This window comes from Tripterygium wilfordii, chromosome 6, assembly GCF_013401445.1.
Source record: "Tripterygium wilfordii isolate XIE 37 chromosome 6, ASM1340144v1, whole genome shotgun sequence".
Classification (NCBI taxonomy): Eukaryota; Viridiplantae; Streptophyta; class Magnoliopsida; order Celastrales; family Celastraceae; genus Tripterygium; species Tripterygium wilfordii.
The window spans coordinates 10946025-10966946 of record NC_052237.1 but is presented as its reverse complement, the minus strand read 5'-3'; the positions used below and the strand labels follow the sequence as shown (position 1 = coordinate 10966946).

General features: G+C 36.9%; 1 protein-coding gene across 7 annotated transcripts; it reads left to right on the top strand.

Moving 5' to 3' along the window:
• Positions 1 to 31: 31 nt before the first annotated feature.
• Positions 32 to 20781, top strand: LOC120000936 (piezo-type mechanosensitive ion channel homolog). 7 transcript variants are annotated; one of them, XR_005468698.1, is made up of 22 exons: positions 35 to 1551; positions 2430 to 2510; positions 3299 to 3458; positions 3592 to 3749; positions 4063 to 4219; positions 4304 to 4490; positions 6944 to 7059; positions 7473 to 7557; positions 8314 to 8529; positions 8613 to 8790; positions 9081 to 9209; positions 9424 to 9597; positions 9731 to 9964; positions 10946 to 12484; positions 13067 to 15576; positions 16162 to 16557; positions 17008 to 17166; positions 18738 to 19244; positions 19358 to 19499; positions 19610 to 19754; positions 20163 to 20349; positions 20385 to 20781. XR_005468698.1 is itself a non-coding variant. In XM_038849104.1 (22 exons), the coding sequence occupies exons 1-22, from the start codon at positions 1503 to 1505 to the stop codon at positions 20296 to 20298; spliced, it is 7377 nt and encodes a 2458-aa protein (XP_038705032.1). In that variant the 5' UTR covers positions 35 to 1502; the 3' UTR covers positions 20299 to 20781. The 7 variants fall into 7 exon arrangements, 5 of the variants coding, with proteins under 5 accessions (XP_038705035.1, XP_038705032.1, XP_038705031.1 ...); XM_038849104.1 differs by having other exon boundaries at positions 10946 to 11635; positions 11717 to 12484; positions 20163 to 20781; XM_038849103.1 differs by having other exon boundaries at positions 20163 to 20781.
• The last annotated feature ends 141 nt before the right edge of the window (positions 20782 to 20922 follow it).

The window sequence follows — 20922 nt, the reverse complement described above, 5'->3', positions numbered from 1 at the left end:
TAAAGTCGAAAGATTTGGGGCTTTGGATCCATTGCAATCCTTTCGTATACTGTCAGTCTGTCATACTGTTTTTTGCTCCACGGTCACTCGAATAGCGGTGACTGGGTTACTGATTTCCTTTCAAATATGCGAGGGCAGGGACCCTTAAAACGCGAGGAAGAAAGGAAACCCTTACCCGGGAATGGGGATAGACGGATTAACCTAACTTTGAAGAGCTATGAATCCTTAGGTTGCTACCAACTAGACTAATAGATACATACGATGGTTCCGGAGATCTTGGTCCCTACTCGATGAAATGCCAAGATTCAAGAAAAGATGTGAATGATGCCCATTCCATATATTAGGATTTAGGACCGCCTCAAGAAGAAAAAAAGGAAATTAGGGTTTTAGGATTGGGAAGATTAGGACTACTGCAACGTCCTTCCTTTGATTTTTCAAAAGCAATAAAACTTTCCCTGTAAGATTAGGACTACTGCAAGTCTGCAACGTTCCTTTTTTTTTCAAAAGCAATAAAAACTGTAATGTTAGAACGGCGGGTTAAAGGAGTCCTCTTTTCTCTCTCCAGACTAGGGTTCACCCTTTCCTCTTTCCTCCCAAATTGCTTCTCCACCAGCAGAGTAGAGTGACACAAACCTGAAATTTTAAATGCGTGATCGAGCATGATGAATCTCTTTGACTTTCAGTTCTTTCAAAGAATTATCTACTTTTTGCATAAATTTTCTGAAATTGTTCAAATCAAGGCTATAGCTATGCTCCCTGAGGAAGTCTATAACTGGAATTTGCTCCAAAAACCGGAGAACAGTGTAGAACAAACACAAGGATATGCTCCCTGAGGGTCGTCGTCTGGCCGGTAAGAGCCAGAGCCGTCGACGTCGCTCTGCTGCTCAAGAAGAGAAAGGGTTCTCTGATTCTCTCGATTTAAGAAGTTGATGAAATAGATGACTGAGATTTAAATAATTTCAGGAAAACAATTTCAGCCCCCTATCCCATTGATTTGGTTGGTCCTCCAAGCAATCTTCATATTAGTCTCTCCAAATGCCCACGAGACTCCAAACCACGGTTAAGATTTGCTCTAATGGAGCACAGCAGAAAACAACGGCATTTGTTGCCAATGCCACTGTTCCATCTGCCTTTGAAAACGAAAAATCCGGATGACTGAATCTGAAATCTTGAACACCCTTTCCTGAGTCTCATTCTTCTTCTCTTCTCTCTATCAAAAGCAACCCATTTCAAATTCCTCATCCCCTGTCAATTACGGCCTTATTCACCCAGGAAATTTTCGATTTTGTCCCTTATTGGGCAGTAGAGAACGAATTCTTTGTTCTTTGAAAATGGGTTTTGTTTATTTGAATTAATACTGTGAAGGATCCGGTAAGCTTTTTTTTCCTGTCTAATTAGGTTCTTCATCAAATGTGTATCCTTAATTGTGACCAAAGATTACGAGTCTATGGTGTTGGTGGAGAAGATTTTTCAGATTAAAGAGACATTTCGTTAAACTCATAATGGGAAGGCTTCTCAATGGCGTTTTACTGCCAATACTGCTGTTAACAGGTTTGCATCACCACCATCATCGTCATTATTGTTTTAGCTGCCTCACTTTGTTGCTTTACTGTATTTACATATTTAAGAGAGAGTTACATGAGATCATTCGAAGTTTTTCAGCTGCTTGCATTGCATATTTGTATGCGACTATTCACGTGTTTAGCGCATCATATTTTGGGGAGATTGGGGAACATAGAAGAATATTTTTGGGACTAGGTGAAAGCAGGGTCTGCAGAGGGCAGGGCATATGTACACCTATGGTGCAATAAGTAACTTAATCCCTGCACTAAGGCTAGCAAATGCAGCCAGCTTCCTACACACCACAGACATGCCATCCTTGACTTCCTCCGCTACTTTTTGATTTCTTGTACGTCTAGTGCTACAATCACTCCATAGGCTCAAATGGTCATACTAGTCCTACTTAAATGTTGTAGTTAAGTAAACCATATGGTGACTTCTTGACATGTTACCCGAAACTTTGACTCTTTTTAAAGATGTAATGGAGACCTCTTTTTGAAGTCTCCGATAATGCAAGTAATTGAGTTAACACTCAAAAAGATGTTCTGTCCATTCCTTGGAAGGTGATTCTACCTACCTCGCCATAAAATATCTCCAAGTAATAGGGACTCCAATTGATGTTCTATCAAAAAGGGTAGAAATGGACTCATAATATTGATGTTATCAGTGATATGTAAAACATGCTAGTTTTTTGTTTTTTTTTTTCCGCTAAAAATGTGAATATGCTAGTTGAAACGCCTGCAAAATAGTTCTTGGCTCATCTGTGAATTTACATATGCAAACGTAGTTATTGCATATAAAATGCTTCTTTTTTTTAAATGAATAACATTAAGGAACTCGTTAAATTCTTTTCCAAATGGTAAATGCAGCTGCATTGCTCAAGTGGAGCTTGATATCTTTGGCTGATTTGTTAGCCTTTCTTTTCATTCAGTATAGTGCTCCGAAAATTGGTAAGCTGCTTATAGTAGAATTTTTTTTCCTTAAATTTGTATATTGTAATATTTATGCCTTTCAACGTGACATGAGCTTATTTCAATGTTTTTACTTCTTTCATATATTTTTATGAAGAGGATTATACGTAGATGCTTGGCAAATATTTGCAGATTATTTTTTACAGAATCAATTTATTTCTAGGAATGTTTTTGACCATTATGGCTGTATTTTCTATTTAGTTTTACTGGAAAGTCACAAGCCCAGCAAGAGGACCTGGTACCGCCTAATAGTTGTTACTCTATTTTTTCCACATCTTGCAAAAAGAAGAATAAAAGCTAATAAGCCTCGTGATTGATTTTATCGTTTGCAAGATTGACACAAGAGTTATCTCTGTATGCTCTTTATGGTGAGTGTTGAATCATATGTTTGTGAGAAACAGGTAAAGTAAATAAGTTTTAGTGAGTGTTGAAGCATACGTTTGTGAGAAAAAGGTAAAGTAAATAAGTTTTATATTTGTGAAAGTTAACATGTTAAATATTCAAAGTTAGCATCTTATATGTAACTTTGGTATTTTGTATCATGTAGTGTACATGATGTTGCATTTAAGCATGCCCACATTTTCGAATCTGCTCCCTACTCCTTTACTTTACTGCTGTAGAACTATGTAGTTACACTACATGTTAGGATCAACTCCTGGTGGACTTGTGAGGCTTAGGTTCACCAGAAGATGGAACAGAAGTTAGTAGATTTAGCTTCTTTTTCTTCATACATAATTCACCTTTTCTTATGCTGTACGCATTAACAGGTTTTCAATTTTGGAGGGGATCTCTGGTTTCATGGCATATTCTTATCTTTTCCTTGTTGGCTGTTCTTTCGCATGCCATATTTCATATTCTGTGTGCTATTGAGGGGGCCCAATGGAGCTTTGCTGATGCCCACTGGGTGAAGCTAATTGGTTTCTTGAGGTAAACTTTAAATCGTGAGGGCTTTTTTTGATCATTACCTTGATAATTACAGATCTATTTTTTCAAGTTGTGAAAATACACATCTGCTTCTTTAAGTAAAAACTTTTCACAATGACATGAGCTGGTATTGCAGAGTTACATCTTGGAAGTCTTCGTCTGAGGTTTATTTCTTGGTTGTACAAGTAGTAGCTGCTTTTGTCTCATGGGCTGGAATCTACAAGAACAGATTTGAGCTGAATTCACAAACAGATTCGTTTACAGGGCATCTATATTCTTCTCTTGTACTTATAGGTTCGTCATTGTACACTGTATGCCATCATTTTTCTTCCCTTAGTTTTAATGTGTTGCTTCTTTATATTCAATATTTTTGGATTATGTATTCATACAATTTGCTCATTCTGCCTTTCTGTTCAGTTGTGGGGAAATTGAATAAGTACACTCCTGATGCTAACCAGTCCTCTTTCTGTTCAGTTGTGACGCTATTGTTTGTCGAAGCAATTCTTATAGACCTCTGTTCATTTCAAAATTGTTGAAACCATATTCTCTGTAAAATTGATGTTCCCTTGATTATTGACTTTGAGATATTTGTTTCATGACATGGAAGGTTCTCGTCTTAGGGTTCTGTGCTGCTTATTATTGCCCCCTGTACAGCTCGTTGTGGGTATCAGTCACCCATCTTGGGCTTCATTTCCTTTTTTCATTTGTAGCGGAATTGGGCTTGTTGATTGGTCTTTGACGAGCAACTTTCTCGGCCTTTTTCGGTAAGCATTTTTTTTTATCTCATACACAATTAACTAATGTTTGTTTTGTTAATTGATATGTAGCAATGAGAAGATGTTTTGCAGGTGGTGGAGGTATCTTTTACCATATGCAGGTGTACACATAGCCCTACTGTATGTATATCAACTCCCTGTTGAATTTTCTGGGCTTTCCCTCTGGGTGGCTGAATTCGCTGGGCTTTATAAAGTTTCTGTTCAGTCAGAGTGGTCAGAAATATGTTCTGGTCTTTCACTGCTATTCTTCTATATCATGGTAAGAATTTTATTCATTTTTCTGTTGTTGTTTCTAACTTTAGGTCTTTTATCTGGTACAAAGTCGACCAAGTTTATGTATAGAAATAAACTAATATTATCTAGTTCTTGCCTTTTGAAAAGTTAACGTGACAGGAAGATTAAATTGATAGCAAATGCAAGGTATTGCAAAGCATGTGAACGCTTTTTTCGGATCAATGGCAATATAAGATATGCTTCCTACAATTTATTGATTGTCTTCAAAATCATCATAGGCAATCAACTAACAAAGATTATGGGAGAAAATAAGTTTTGCAGCACATAGGAGAGGTGTTGGATAGAATAGGCTAACCTAGATGTTTATGAGCTATAGCGAATGTTAAGAGCTTTTGTAGAATCTGGACAAAGTTCTTCCCTGACCAATGTATGACACGTGGAAGTTCTTTAGTTAATGAAGGTACTGGAAGAGAAGTAGGTAAAGATAATCATCATGACTCAATGACAGAGTGCTGTTTGGAAGTATCAATTATTGAGTACTTGCTGGTGACAAGGAAATGGCCTCTAAGAATGTGGCATCGGCTGGAACAATTTTTGCCTCTTAATATGAACAAGTTTTATTTAAATCAAAATCATACAAGAGCATCAGGAGTATTCTATCAAAATTATACAGATCAGGAAGGTGAGTGCGTGTCAAGTATGAAGCAGAAAGTCCACAATTCGATGAGTGATGATGAAATGAATGGGAATATTTAAATAAAACAGTGGACAAACATTTTAGTTACCCGCAGAAGTATATGCTTCTCTTTATCATATTAGTTAAATCGAGACTACCCGTCAAGGTAATTGAAATAAGTGTCACCCTTTTCAGTTGGAAAATCATGTAAAGACAGCATGGTCTGTGATTCTGTGGAAATGGATGCATGTCATGCACTCCTTGGAAAACCATGGCAACACAATGTTCATACCACATGTCAATCGAAACAACATGGTTATATATTTAGGTGGAAAAAGGACAAAAATTTTCATGGTTTCATGACCATAAATTAGAATAACCCAAACTTCTAGAGTAGAGGAGAGGTCATTAATTGTCACTCTTGTGGGGAAATTATTTAAGTTAAGAGGAAACATTGAATAAAAAGAAACATTGAATAGCAACAGGCAAACATAGAATAAAAAGAAATTGTTAATTGAAGGCTACATGTTTATGGTTTTTCAAGAAATGCAAGATTTCCTATTATATCCTTCTTAGTTGAAGCTGAAGGAGTATCATTTACACACGATTTTGAAGAAGATTGATGATGACTCTTAGACTCGCCAGTCAACATGACCATTTTAGCAATGTGTGTGACTGGCATTTTTTGGGTATTGTCCTCGATAATTATGGCTTGTACAAAACAAAACTTAATGATGCGTTCTTTATAACTGGGATGAATTGATTTAGAATTATTTGCTCAACATTTATCAAACAAAATCATGCAAGATCTAGACAGCTGTCATTTAAATTTGTTTAAATTCTTCATCAGATAGGAAATATCAGTGAGTTATCTGAGGTAGTATGAGTGCATTGAGTTCTGTTTGATATCTCACGTGGAAAGATTGTGAGTTAATAAGTGTTCTTGGGCTGTGTATGGAGATTAGAGATGAATCATGCGAGTTGCAGAACACAATTTGATATAAATGAAACAGCAGTTCTTTGTTAGTATTTTATGTTGAGTTTTAGTTCCCTTTTGGTTTCAACAAAGAAGTACAATATTAGTTTGATTATTTGTATACTAATCTTACCTTTTGACTAACTATTAATAGCTTGTTCGTACTGACCCATGCAACACTGGTCTTTCCATAATTTTGCTCTGCCTCACTTGACTAGGCATTTGATTGTCTTGTGAAGGTAGCTAACCTGCCACGTCACATTCTTAAACCAAGTTTTGGTGGTCATTTTCTTATTTTTTGTATGATTTATAGAAATGTTTTTGGAAGATTATTGAGGTGCCACTGAAAAGTTTGCAGCATCAATTTATATGATTTATGTGGGCATATATCCTTTAGTAAAGTACCTCATAATACAATTCACAAAAGAAGGCTATATCCTAACCATTATTGCTAATTATTCTTTAATGTCGCTTTTAATTTTCATGGTCCTGGGTACTAAAGATATATTGAACATTGTTGTTCGTTTCGCTAGTCATTCAATTTTGGTTGTTGGGGACAAACTAGTCTTGTGTGCGTGCTAGTTTACCTCATCAAAGTTATAACACTGAGTGAATACTGCAAAGCCCATGCATATGTGTGTGTGTGTGTGTGTGTGTGTATATATATTATAGACTAAGAGGTTTAGATCTTGTAAAGCTAGCTTAACACCTGGCCTGCATTTCATTTACAGCTATATTGTATGGGCCATGGGGATAGTTCGACTTGTGAATTATCTTTTTTTGTTATCTGTTCAAGTACTTTGACTGTTATACTTTTCATTTACAGTTATCTTGGATTAGATGTGATCTTACAGAAATGGAGTTTATCATGTCCACAAGAGAGAGCAATTTGACTCAGCAACTTCTTCCCTTAAAGCATTCATTTTTTATTCGTGAATTAAGGTATTAATTTATGTGAATTCATGTTTGTGATCTTCATTTCTTTTCTGAAATTCCCTCATGATTTTCAGTTTATATTTACATAAAACATTTACTTTGATTGCTGTGCCATATCACTTATGGGAAAAAGTCTGTTTAATTTAACATGCAGTTCATTCCTCATCCCCTTTTCTTATTTTAAAATGCTTTTCTGGTGGGCTATCATAAAGGATCTTGGTATTATTTGGTTTGCAAGATGTCAGTAGGGGGTCATCATCCCTATCCTGCCCTAAATGAGCCTAACATGAGCAAATTGTTAAAGATATTAGCTACGTTTTCCCTTACTATAAACTTATGCCCATAGAAGGAAGACCTTTAGATTCCATATCGTGCTTTGCTGCATTCTTACCTTATTATTCGTTTTTATTTTCCTTCAGATCTGGTGTAAGGCATTCCAATGTTTTGTTGAGGAGATCCATCTTGCGAACTTTTAGTATCAACTTTTTTACTTATGGTTTTCCGGTAAGGGTGCCTCATTAATTATTATTTGGAATCCCCCACGTCAAAACAAAAGAAAATACTTCCTTCCTGCTTATTAAAAAATAATATGGAAATGAATGAAGTTGATGGTCTGTTATACTGTTTGAAATGTTGATGTGAGCATGTTTTTCCTCTGCATTGTTCTTTAAACTGCACCAACTTCTAAGGCAAATAAACTTGAAACCCAGTCAACATATGTTTTCTTGTTGTTAAGATTTGTTACTTTGTTATTCAACCCAATTTGGGGCGTATCACACTATCACATCATTCATACCATATTCTAACACTCCCCTTCATGTGTGAGGGAGACAACTCTGATGGCCCAACATGTGCACAACAAACGAGGCCCAACACTAGGGCAGTCTCACAAAGGCCCACACTTGGGACAACAATAAATGAGAGTTTAAATTGCGAAAGCTAAGGTTTGAACCCAAGACCTCCTGCTCCGATACCATGCTAAGATTTGTTAGTTTGTCATTCAACCCAATAAGTTAACTTGTTGGTTTGGGGCATTTCACACATTCATACCATATTCTAACACTAGTCTTCTAATTGATGTCTGCTTTCTAGAACGTAAATATAATTGTTTCTACACAACATTAACTAATATGCCTATTCTTTTCTTGTTCTTATATAATTGCCAATATACTTTTCTTGCCCTTACTTTGTTGCATCCACCTGCTTATTATTGATTATATGTTCTCTGAACTTATTGGCGTTCAGTGGTGATTGGAACAGATTTCCTTGCTCGCCCTTTCCTTTTGGAGTTTTCATTTTGCAAGTCTATGCGCTTTTGGACTGCTGGCATATGTTGGCTACATTTTATACTCCTTCCCTTCTTTCTTTCACTTGCACCGGTTAAACGGCTTGCTTCTTGTTTTCATTCTCTTGTGGGCTGCTAGCACCTATGTCTTCAATGTGGAATTTGGTGTCATAAATAACACACTGCAGAAGGTACACTCTGTTTGGGCTTCAGGGCTCCTTTTGATAATTATTATAGAATTCTCATTGTAAAAACTTTTGAAACATGTCTGAAGGATATGAAAGTCTGGGAAACTGTTGGTTTATGGCATTACCCAATTCCAGGATTTTATCTACTTGCACAGTATTGTCTCGGTGTCCTTGTTGCTTTGGGCAATCTTGTGAACAACTCTATTTTCCTCTACTTATCTGATGGAGATGGAGAATCACCAAATGATGATGGAACTGTCGAAGGTGAGTGAGTGATAGTCTAACTAATATGTGTATACTATCGAATTTTTAACTTTTCTTTCTGTGTTTAATATATCTGGATGGATCCTTTCACACTTGTGATTTGACTCTCAAGTTTTGAGAGCGTTGCACCAAGCATCAAGTTGTAACTGCGGAAAATTACTGCACTTACATAGACTAATTGTTTCCCTATTAAATGTAAATCTAGAAAGGTTTTTGTTCCCTTCTCGTATCTATAGACTATAGTCCCATGGATGTAGCATCCTAAATTCAATATTTTCTGTGTATTTTAGGGAGTGAAGATACCAAAGTAACGATTGTGGCCACAATTGCATGGGGACTGTGCAAAAGCTCTCGTGCTCTAGTGCTGCTGCTGATATTTTTTAATGCTCTGAAACCTGGGTTTATTCATGCTGTATACAGTAAGTTAAAGTATTCTCTTCATATCTAAATTTGTCCCTTTTCCCTTTCCATTAAGCAAGTTTTGATTGACTTACATAGAATCTCTGCTTAAATTTTTTTTTCTTAGGCATTGAATAGGTTTGACCACTTTTTACCAACTAGTGAATTGAGTACATTACCTATTCCTATCTGGAGAGTACTAACCTTGCTTTTTGTGCATTGTATGTACCTCAGTGGTTTTCTTTATGATGTATCTGTTAAGCCATACCGTTAGCAGGAGAATACGACATTCCTTGATTCTTCTATGTGAGGTGCATTTTGCGATATTGTATATTCTTCGGCTAGATCTAATCTCCAAAGCACTGGAGCAGGGAGGCTCCTTTTTCTTGGAAGTTTTATCTCAGTTGGGTAAGCATTTGCGTCTCAATACTTTTATCTTATTCTGTCTGAAGATTTAGCAAACTTTTATAGTTTCATTACATTTAAATGTTGCATCTGTTTGTTTCTTAATATTGCTTTTACTTCTGGTGAATTGCTGTAGGTTTTCTTAATCATGCTAGTAGTGGCGATTTCTTGAGGATAGCTGTGCTTGCATGCTTCTGTGCCATTCATAATAATGGCTTTGAAATGGTGTCCTCATTTTCAGCAATCGTGCAGCATTTTCCATGCCCTCCAATTGGATTTAGCATCTTCAGAGCTGGTTTGATTAAATCGGTCGTATTATCACTTTATATCTCTAAAAGTAGCAAAAGGCAGCTGAGCAACTCTTCTCCTGGTATAACTCATCCACGGGAAATACTAAACTGCATTTCATTGCGCTGTACCTATACTAGAACATGCAAATTTTATCTTAAAACTGTTTTAAACTGCATTGTTTTAGGATAACTTGCAACTTTAAGTGAAGTTTGTAACTTTAAGCGATGTCTGCATTGATTGAACATCATTCATAAGATGAAACTAAATGGCTTTGGTGTGCTGCGCTTATCCTGGTTTTGGATTAAACCATCCATCTCTCTCATTTTGGAAGACGATGAGGAGATTCTACATTTTTGAATGCTTTTAGATAGTATTTTCTGGTTTTAATCATGGATATCACCGTTAGAGCATGGAAGAACATTCGCAAACAACACAAATATGAAATCATGGTGCTAAAAAAATATATGAAAACTTAGAATTGAAGAATCCCTTTTTTCTAGAGTACATAATTGAGAAGGATGCATTCGTTACCATGTACTTGGGAAGGGATAAGGATATCATTACATCATTGTCATTGTTCTTGTTGGCCACTTTATTAGATTTGATGTTCTCTTCATCATTATGGTCAACATCACAGTTGTTAGTGGATTCTCATACCAAAAAGCAAGAGGAAAAGAATGGTGAAAGGTAAACAATTCCCATGCACAAGGCTTCTATAGTGGGTGGGGTCAGGGACGAACATGATGTACTTAGACCTTAACCCTACATAATATGTGGAGAGTCTGATTCCAGGAATTGAACCTATGACCTCTAGGTTGCAACTCTACCTCTAGGCTGTTTCCAGAAAACCGCATTTAGAATTCTTGAGGTAAAAGTCCTGCAAGATATTCTTACATTTAAAAGAGTGACGAGACAAAATATTTCCCGCCCAGATCTTTATTTTAAGAATCATGACATTGAACCATATGTAGTCAATTATGAAACTATATGATTCTACTTTATGTTCTTATAGTTACTTATATTATTTAAGGATTTGACTTTGCGTTACTTTGATCTTCAGAACAAAGGGTAGCCTTATATTTGAGCACGGTGGGGAATAAGTTTCGTTTAGTTTATCGAGCGTGTGGAACCTCAATTGCTTTCGTGACAATTCTTCTCACAGTGTACCTAGTAAGCCCTAATTACACCTCATTTGGTTACCTATTCTTCCTTTTATTATGGATTATTGGAAGACAACTCATGGAAAAGTCAATGAAGTGCTTCTGGTTTCCTCTAAAAATATATGCACTTGCTGTATTTATTTTGATTTATAGCATGAGTGTCTTCTCAAGTTTGCGGGTATGGCTGTCCAGTGGTGTTGATCTTTCTTCTGTCTTTGGCTATAACTTTGAAGCTTCTATATTTGAAAATGTTTGGGAACCCTTAGCTGTACTAATTGTAATTCAACTCTATAGCTATGAAAGGAGACAGAGCAAATATCTAAGGCCAAATGATAATGACGAACAAGAGGCGGGTGTTTTTATTTCCGCAAAACATCTTTTGTATCAGCATAGTGAGAAGATTCTGAACATTTCCTTGTTCTATGCATCTCTATCCTCCATCAGTGCTTTTGGTTTCATTTATATTATAGGCTTGGTGATATGTTCTGGTGTATCAAGATCTTCAAGAGTTCCTGCAAAAGTACTTCTGGTTTATTCAGGATTTCTTGTGATGGTTGAATATCTTTTCCAGCTGTGTGGTGATCGGGATGGTATGTTCCCTGGTCAGGAGAATTCTAGTTTGTTCCTTTTTCTGGGCTTACGACTCTATAATCCTGGTTTCTTTGGTTTAGAATCAGGCATGAGAGGAAAAGTTTTGGTCGTTGTTGCATGTTTACTTCAATATAATGCATTCCATTGGTTGGGAAAGATGCCCTGTGATGTTCGAAGTGGAGGAAAGTCAGCAAGACCTTATGCTTTGTTTGGCACTGGAGAGAAACCCTCTGATGATTGTACAGATTACGAAAAAGAAAGTGAATCAACGGTTTCCAGGCCACTGATAGAAAAACTAAAAACAGCAACACATTCTTGGCCATCTTTTAATGCTTGTACATCTGGAAGTTTAGATCCTATGTTTTCTGGGAGAAGAGACTCTGAAGGCAGTAACAACTGTAAATGTTCAAATGGATATGCCAGAGAAAGTTTCAAAGAGAACCATAAGTGGACCCGAAAGCGGATTATTCTCTTGAGAAAAGAAAGGCTTCTCTTGCAGAAGAGTACTTTAAAGTTACTTATCAAGTTTTGGAAAGAGAATATGTTCAACGTTTTTGGCCTTGAAATCAATATGATAGCTTTACTTCTAGCCAGCTTCTCTGTGCTCAATGCCATCTCTTTACTCTATGTTACATCACTGGCAGCATGTATTATTTTGCCAAGGCATGTCATATCAAAACTTTGGGTCATATTTATCTTTGTGTTTGGTTCCGTTGTCACCCTTGAGTACTTGGGCCTCTGGTTAAATCTGACGCTCTGGAAGCTGCATATTCCAACTGGTGCACGGTGTAATGACTGTTGGAGAATCTCTAATCTTCACTTCGAGTACTGCAAAAAATGCTGGTTAGGTACGCAAACAAATATTTAAATTTCTTTTTCTATGGGAATGCTGCCTTTTCCTTCTTTATATATAGTGAACTTAGAGGTTCTCTGCAGTTGAATGGTTTTAACTCACTAGTTCTTGTTTCACATTGTAAAGATGACTCTTTAGTTTGTAAATAAAATGGTCAGTGATAAATTTGTAAGAACTGATGGGAACTCCTCACCCATCGAAAGGTATTTTTTTTGGGGTTCGTTTTTGACCTCTTATGGACAAGTTATGGTCCCATCTAAGTCATCATAATGCTACCTCTTGGTACTTAGAAAACCTCTTAAGACGACACTGATATTTTCTTCTAAAGTTGGTCTTGTATGTCCCTTTTTTCAGTGCTCATCACTTTGTGAGATTTAAAGCAAGAACATTTAAAACTTTAATGTACTAAGATACCATGATTGTTGACTAGATATTTTCAGTTCCATCAGGATTTTGAAAAGATCGTTAATTTTCAAAGCTGAATGAACCATCTCTCACTGTATGTTGACTTCAGAAATTTCTTATTTGAACCTCCCCACCATATGTTGACTTAAGAAACCTTGTTATTTTTCTTCAGGACTTGCAGTTGATGATCCTCGGATGCTTATCAGCCACTACGTAGTTTTCATGCTTGCTTGTTTCAAATTCCATGCTGACCAATACAATCTCACTGGGTCACAGTTGTATCAACATCTGATGTCTCAGTTTACGAATGCATCTGGATTGAGTGATCTGTCCTTTGAAATGCAAGGGTTGTGGACATCTCTCGACTATTTTAGGCTCTACAGTTATTGTCACTTGCTAGATCTCGTTCTTTCTTTGGTTTTAATTACGGGAACTCTTGAATATGATGTTCTTCACCTGGGCTATCTTGGGTTTGCTCTAATTTTCTTCCGCATGCGGCGTGAAATTTTAAAGAAAAAGAATATAATCTTCAAGTTCTTGCGGATGTACAACTTCGCTTTAATCGTCTTTTCCCTTGCCTATCAATCCCCTTTTGTGGGGGAACCTTGTGTGGGAAACTGTGAGATGGGAGATTATGTTAGTGAAGTGATTGGATTTCATAAATATGATTATGGGTTCCGGATCACTTCAAGATCTGCACTAGTCGAGATTGTCATATTTATGCTTGTATCACTACAATCTTACATGTTTGCATCCCGGGAATTTGATTATGTTTCCAAATATCTTGAAGCAGAGCAAATTGGTGCCATATTGCATGAGCAGGAGAAGAAGGCTGCCTGGAAGACTGCACAGTTGCAACGTGTTCGTTGCTTTGAAGAGCAGAAGCGTCTCCGTAACTTACAAGTCGAGAAGATCAAATCGGAGATGCTTAATCTTCAAATTCAACTTACCAAGATGAATGCTGCTGGAACTTGTGCTAGCACTTCTCCTCAAAGTGAAGGCACTGAGAATGGAAACAATTCTCCCTTGAACACATGCACAGTCAATAGCATTCTAGACAAAGAGGAAGTTTTTTTCAAGCCAGATCCAGTATATGATTCTTTAGTTTCATTTGATTTTTATGGGTCTCCAAGAGGTGAAAGAAGTGGAAGTCTACCAGCTGCAAACTTCAGAAATCATTCAATGGATTCTTTCACTGAGATCACTGAATTAAATATGAAAGGTGTCAATGAAGTGACTTGGCATTCAAATAGTGGCGATCAGGCAAAAATCAAAGCTAAGGTAAACCCATTAGTTTCAGCAGTACATCTGATAGGTGATGGAGTTTCTCAAGTACAATCTTTCGGTAATAGGGCTGTTTCGAATCTTGTGAGTTTCTTGAACATAGAAAATGAAGAAACAGATTCCTTCGTGAGTTTCTCAACTGATCATTCATCTGACGATGGGATGAATGATGCCATAGGGAGTCAGGAAACAGATTGCGAATGTATGGCCCACATGCTTTCTGTGCAATCTGTTGGTGAGCATGCCGTGCCCAGTGCTGCATGTCTGCAGATTCGTATGATCTTCTGTTATATATGGGCCCAAATTCGATCAAACAATGATTTTGTGTGTTACTGTTCCTTCATCCTGATATTCTTGTGGAACTTCACTTTGCTTTCCATGGTTTACCCTGCAGCTCTCTTTTTATATGCTCTCTGTGTGAATACTGGTCCAAGTAACTTGTTCTGGGTCGTCATGCTAATCTACACAGAGATTTGTATTTTATTTCAGTATTTGTGTCAAATCATTATCCAACACTGTGGATTGACCTTTGATGTGAGTTTGCTTCAGGAATTAGGATTTCCTGCACGTAGGATCATGTCGTCGTTTGTAATAAGGAACTTACCACTTTTTCTAGTGTATATATTTACACTCCTGCAAACCACCATAACTGCAAGAGATGGTGAATGGGCAATGGCTAAATGTGTTGGCATTCACAAGAGAAGAAATCAATGTCAGGAAGAGGCTGTAACTAGTAATGGGTTCATGACAAGAATAGTGACCTTGCTATTATCAACTTCTCGAAATGTGATCAGGCGGCTCTTTAGAAGCCTCTGCAGGTATTGGAAATCTTTGACAAAAGGAGCAGAAACTCCCCCTTACTTTTTGCAGCTGTCTATGGAAGTAAATTTGTGGCCTGAGGATGGTATTCAGCCAGAGAGAATTGAATCAGGAATAAACAAATCACTTGATGTTGTTCATGATAGAAGATGGCATGCAAAGAGTCGAAATCATTTGCACTTAGCGAGTAGGGTTCGTATTCAAAGCATTGAAAGGAGTCCCGAAAATGATAGTATAGGTCTTGCTGTTTTTGAGGTATTATATGCATCTCCTCCATTAGAATGTACTCATGAAGAATGGTACAAATCACTAACTCCAGCATCTGATGTAGCCAATGAGATTCTAGAAGCTCATCATACTGGTATCTTTAAGGAAATAGGATTCCCATACCTGATACTTTCTGTAATTGGGGGAGGCAAAAGGGAAGTAGATCTGTATGCGTACGTATTTTGTGCTGATTTGGCTGTTTTCTTCTTGGTGGCCATTTTCTACCAATCAGTCATAAAAAACAATAGTGAGTTCCTTGAAGTCTATCAGCTTGAAGACCAATTCCCGAAGGAGTTTGTTTTTATCTTAATGGTAAAGCTTTTCTCACTTTATTTTATGTGTTGTTAAGAATGTGACTGTAAGTATTTGGTCTACATCATATGCTGATGGGTAGAAGCACATGGTTTTACTCAAAATTTGAACAATTAGACGTGTAAATCTTAAGTAGGTGCTTTATAAATATGGGAACCTTCATAAAACTGTTGACATACATTAGGTTAAGAATTTCGTGAAGTATTTCCATTAAATATCTTCACAACTTTTACTCATGAGAATTTCAAATTTCTGAAAGGCACCTTTCGCAAAGTGGGTTTGTCGCATAATTTTTTTCATGATGCAATAGGGCAACACATCGTCCGTTAAATGTCCCAATAGGCTGTCAATAAACTATTGGCTGAGTGCTATTCTTGAAGGTGATCAGTTGCTTAAGATGTTGATGATACACAAAAAAGGTTGGTTTTGAAGTGATTTACAGCATCATGCACACCGTTATGGGGTTTGAAAGAAATTTTGGTATATGAACATACTTCATCGCAAGCCTTTTTATCTGAAGTTGTACGATAAAAAGATTATATCGACCATGATGTCTGAGCTCATTGAATTGGTTTACTTTTGCAGATGATCTTTTTCTTGATAGTAATTGATCGCATCATATACCTCTGTGCATTTGCAACTGGAAAAGTTATCTTCTATCTTTTCAATCTTCTCCTTTTCACATATTCTATCATGAGGTATGCTTGGTATGTGGATCCATCTCATAAACACGCTGGAAGATTAGCACTCCGTGCTATATATTTCACGAAGGCAATATCTCTGGCTCTACAGGCTGTACAAATCCGATTTGGGGTTCCTCGTGAAAGCACTTTGTATATGCAATTTTTGACAAGTAGTGTGTCACAAGTCAATTATTTAGGTTTTCGACTTTACCGAGCCCTACCATTCCTTCATGAACTGCGATGTGTACTCGACTGGTCGTGTACAACTACATCGTTGACCATGTATGATTGGTTAAAGGTAAATCTTTTGGCATTTTCTAGTTTGAGTTTTCACTTACCCTGAAAGAGATTTTTCACCAGTTTTTTAGGTCACACCTAGTCGAAGAAAATTTTGAAGTATTATACTTTTTAAGTCATTTTCTATGATAGAAACTGAGCCTAGGAAACATCTTGGTCTGCTTGTAGCTGAAAGTTATCAGGTGATAACTGATAAGTCTCATATTTAATTCTTCAAAACAACGATATAACCATTGCATAAAAACGAGTCCTAGAATGGTCTTAATTATATGCTCAACTAGTAAAGGTGGACAAACAGGATTTGAAATCAGTGTTCTTGAAAAAAAATTAATACTACAGCAAGGGCAGAAATCTACAACTTCATCTCCTGTACTCATTTGATTAATCAAATTTATGGTTTCAATATATGGCTCATATGCAAATTAACCTGATATTAGCTTTTTTTTGTTAGTTGGAAGATATTCATGCAAGCTTGTTTCTTGTCAAATGTGATGTGGATCTGAATAGGGCTAGACACCAACAAGGACACAAGCAGACCAAAATGACTAAATTCTGCAATGGGATATGCTTGTTCTTCGTACTGATGTGTGTTATATGGGCTCCTATGCTGGTAAGAATCTTCAAAAAAGTATTTCTCAGTTTTGAAGTTCATTTGACAGGCGACCATGTGGCCCAGTAGTAAAGTTGCAAGGGTGTTCAATTCTTAGAAACAACCTCTCCACATATTATGTGAGGGTAAAGTCCGCATACATCCTGATTCCTGTCTCTCTCCTATCTCACCCACTGCAGGAGCCTTGTGTACGAGACTTGTGTGATATAAGCTTGTTAAATCTTGCCACACTTTAGACTACAAAAATCTTGTAGCTTGTTTCAGCAGTTTTGAAATCAATTTGAAACTAACAATCTCAGTAGCAGCAAACAAAATGAGATAAGACAAAAGGTTATGTAATCTAGTAGTTTTTATCCAAGGTGTCCCATGCAGGGATGAAAGTTAACTGCCTCAGACCAGCATTCTATGTGTGAATAGATGAAGTAACTGATTTTATCATTTACCCTAGTTTAACTCTTATCTCTACGTTCAAATAAGTTTAACTCAAATATGTAATTTCAAGCTTAGTACCTTCCTTAGCTGGGAGTATGGGATTGATATCCTCCCGTTTGGTTTGTTGTTGCCTTGTTGGCATTGGTGTCAATTGTTCTCTGCTCAGTAGATCTGGAGATGTTGTACCCCTCATGTTCCAAAATAGCTTGATTTGCCAATTTCATTTTTTAGTTCATTACACTTCTCTCCATTTTTTCCATGAATCCTTGAACAGGATATGTTACAGCATAAGTGCAACATCAGAATGACTCTGGTACCCTGTCAAATGCTATAGAACCAAAAGCTTATCCGACACTCGCATATCGTCGTGATTACATGCTGTTACTACTTGCATATCATATTCTACTGTATGCTACTTATTTATCCTCCGTTATTCCTTATTTGAAACTTTGTATATATACACTTATATCCTAATCATTCATATGTGCCATTCATTTCCCCAGCAGCAGCATTGTTTTGGTCTTGATCACTTGATTTGCGATTTGGTTCACATATCCTCTTATAAGCTAAATTTTATTTTTGAATCGTAGAGAGTCTGCAACTTCTCTAATTACGCTTTTGTGATAAAGTAACTTCAAATAGTTGATTGAAACCTAATGGACTATAAGTTTATGCACGTAAGAAATGTTTTCTCATTGTTCGCGTGATGTGATGATAAAATTCAAGAAAGACAGGCTTGAAACCTAATGGACTATAAGTTTATGCACTTAGGAACATTTTGCTTGGAAAATTAGAATTGGTATCAGAAGTTCAAGCTTCTCACGATCTTTAATTATATCTTAAATTCTTTCTCCTTTCCTCTTCTCTCTATGGTATAAAAGTGCAAGGTTGCCTTCTCTGGATAATGGTGTTAATCAAATTGATGCACACAAATACACATTTTAATCTTTTTATGAGAATAATCTATTTATTTGATATTTTACTTCAACTCTACCATATTCTGATATTTATTTGACACTAATAGTTGTTGGAAATTTTCCTTCCCCTCTTATTCTTCTTGGTTGATGACATCTTCTGTGTCATATTTCGTACTTCAACCTGCTTTGTCTGGATTCTAAGTTTTGTTCTTTCCACATCAGATGTACAGCAGTGGTAATCCGACGAACATTGCGAATCCTATTAAGGATGCCAGTGTCCGAATTGATATAAAAACTGTCAGTGGAAGGCTTACATTATTTCAGACAACTTTGTGCAAGAAGATCTCATGGGAAGAAGCTGGTGATTCAAATCTAAACCTGGATCCTCAGGGTTATTTAACAGCATACAGTGGGAAAGACATTCAATTAATTTGTTGCCAAGCTGATGCTAGCACTATGTGGCTTGTTCCCCCTATTGTCCAGGCCAGATACATGAAATCTCTAACGGGAAGCATGGGCATTACTTTTTCTTGGCAATTTACCAGGGATAGACCCAAAGGAAAGGAAGTGGTGAAATATGAATTAGTTGTTCAAGATCAGGATCTTCCGAAAGCTTCACAAGTGATAAAAGTTCTAAATGGTAGCACCAATAGTTTCACAATATATAATGTCTATCCAAGATATTTCCGGGTCACTGGTTCTGGTGATGTGCGGTCTCTTGAACATGTGGTATGTCTTTTACAATAACAATGTATCTAACACCCAACTTCAGCCAGTTGGGCTTGTGTCAATGTTAATTGAGCAGATAAAATGCCCATAAAATTGACAAAATTTGTTCACAGGTAGAACTAGTTGGTGGGGATCTTGTTCTCAATCGTGGCAATCCAGAGTGGTGGTCTTTCCATGATATAAATGCATCATATGTAACTGGATGTGGCAACATAGCAGGACCCATGGCCATAATTGTCTCTGAAGAAACTCCGCGTAAGCTTTTAATGAGTGTTCTTCTTTTTGCTTTGTCTTACGTATGTCTTTCTTCATAGAATGTTGCTGCAACCATCCTAAGTTTTTTGTTTTGCCCATTCATTCTTCAGAGGGCATTCTTGGTGAGACATTAAGCAAGTTCAGCATTTGGGGCCTTTACATTACATTTGTGCTAGCAGTTGGCAGGTTCATTAGACTGCAATGTTCTGACCTGAGAATGAGAATACAATTTGAGAACCTTCCTTCTTGCGACAGGTATAGACTTTATGCCTTGTCTCGTTACATACGTGTATTTTAATTCAGACTTGTGTCTTGCCTAAGATTCTGTTTGATCTCATATCATCCTTTTTCCAACAGGAATTAGGGCCGCGAGAAAATCTATATTTTCTATTAATATCGTAACATCGAGGCAGCATAGACGCTTTTAACACAGAGAAAGTTCCTTAAATATATACTGAAATGGCTAATTAGAAACGTTGAGCTAGATGTCTAATTTTTTCATCGCGGATTTATATAGTCCTATCTAAATACTTGTATTGCAGAATTTTGTAGTTAAATGGAATATTCGCTTCATACGAGTGGCAGCCAGTTGATTGAAAGATTTGGTATATTACTTGATATTAGGTGATTATACATATTAATTGAGTACATTTGTTGATTTAGGTTGCTAGCAATATGCGAGGATATTTATGCTGCAAGAGCGGAGGGTGAGCTTAAGGTGGAAGAGGTACTGTATTGGACCCTCGTGAAAATTTATCGATCTCCTCATATGCTGCTCGAGTACACTAAGCTGGACTAGGACACCAAAGTTGTGATATCTTCCAGTCACCAGCAGCATCACTAGCCAGTAGCCACCCCATGTGAACTAACTGCAACTGCTATGTTGATTGACTCCTGATCAGAGAAGAACACAAGAAAACTCGAAACAAGTCATGTCGACAGACAGTAGACTTTGGAGATTGATTTGCCATTTCAATTCTCTATTATCAGCACAAAAGAGTTCTGCTGCTGCTGCCCATATTAGGACCTTCCAAACTTGGAGCAGTTCCACTTCCTGAGCTTTTGCATAGCCATGGACATGCTTGGAGGACTCTTGCAATGATTTAAAAATTCAATTTTGCAGTCCAATAAGATCATCGACATTGTTGCTGTCAACCTTTTGTAGTAATGGCCGATTGTTAGTCCCAGTTGAGAAATCTTGAAGTCCAATTAAGTTGTTGAATACATTCAGTAGTAGTGTACAAACCTGGAAGTAAATAAATTGTTCATCCATTTTTATAAACTAATGAAGAACTCAATACACAAGTGATGAGGATGTTTACCCCTATGGCACAGCTTATACCAGCTGCGGACGATTTGGAAGAAGAAAATATCGTTTGTCTGATAATGTAATAATTGTTGTTAATTTTGGAAGGCTAATCAA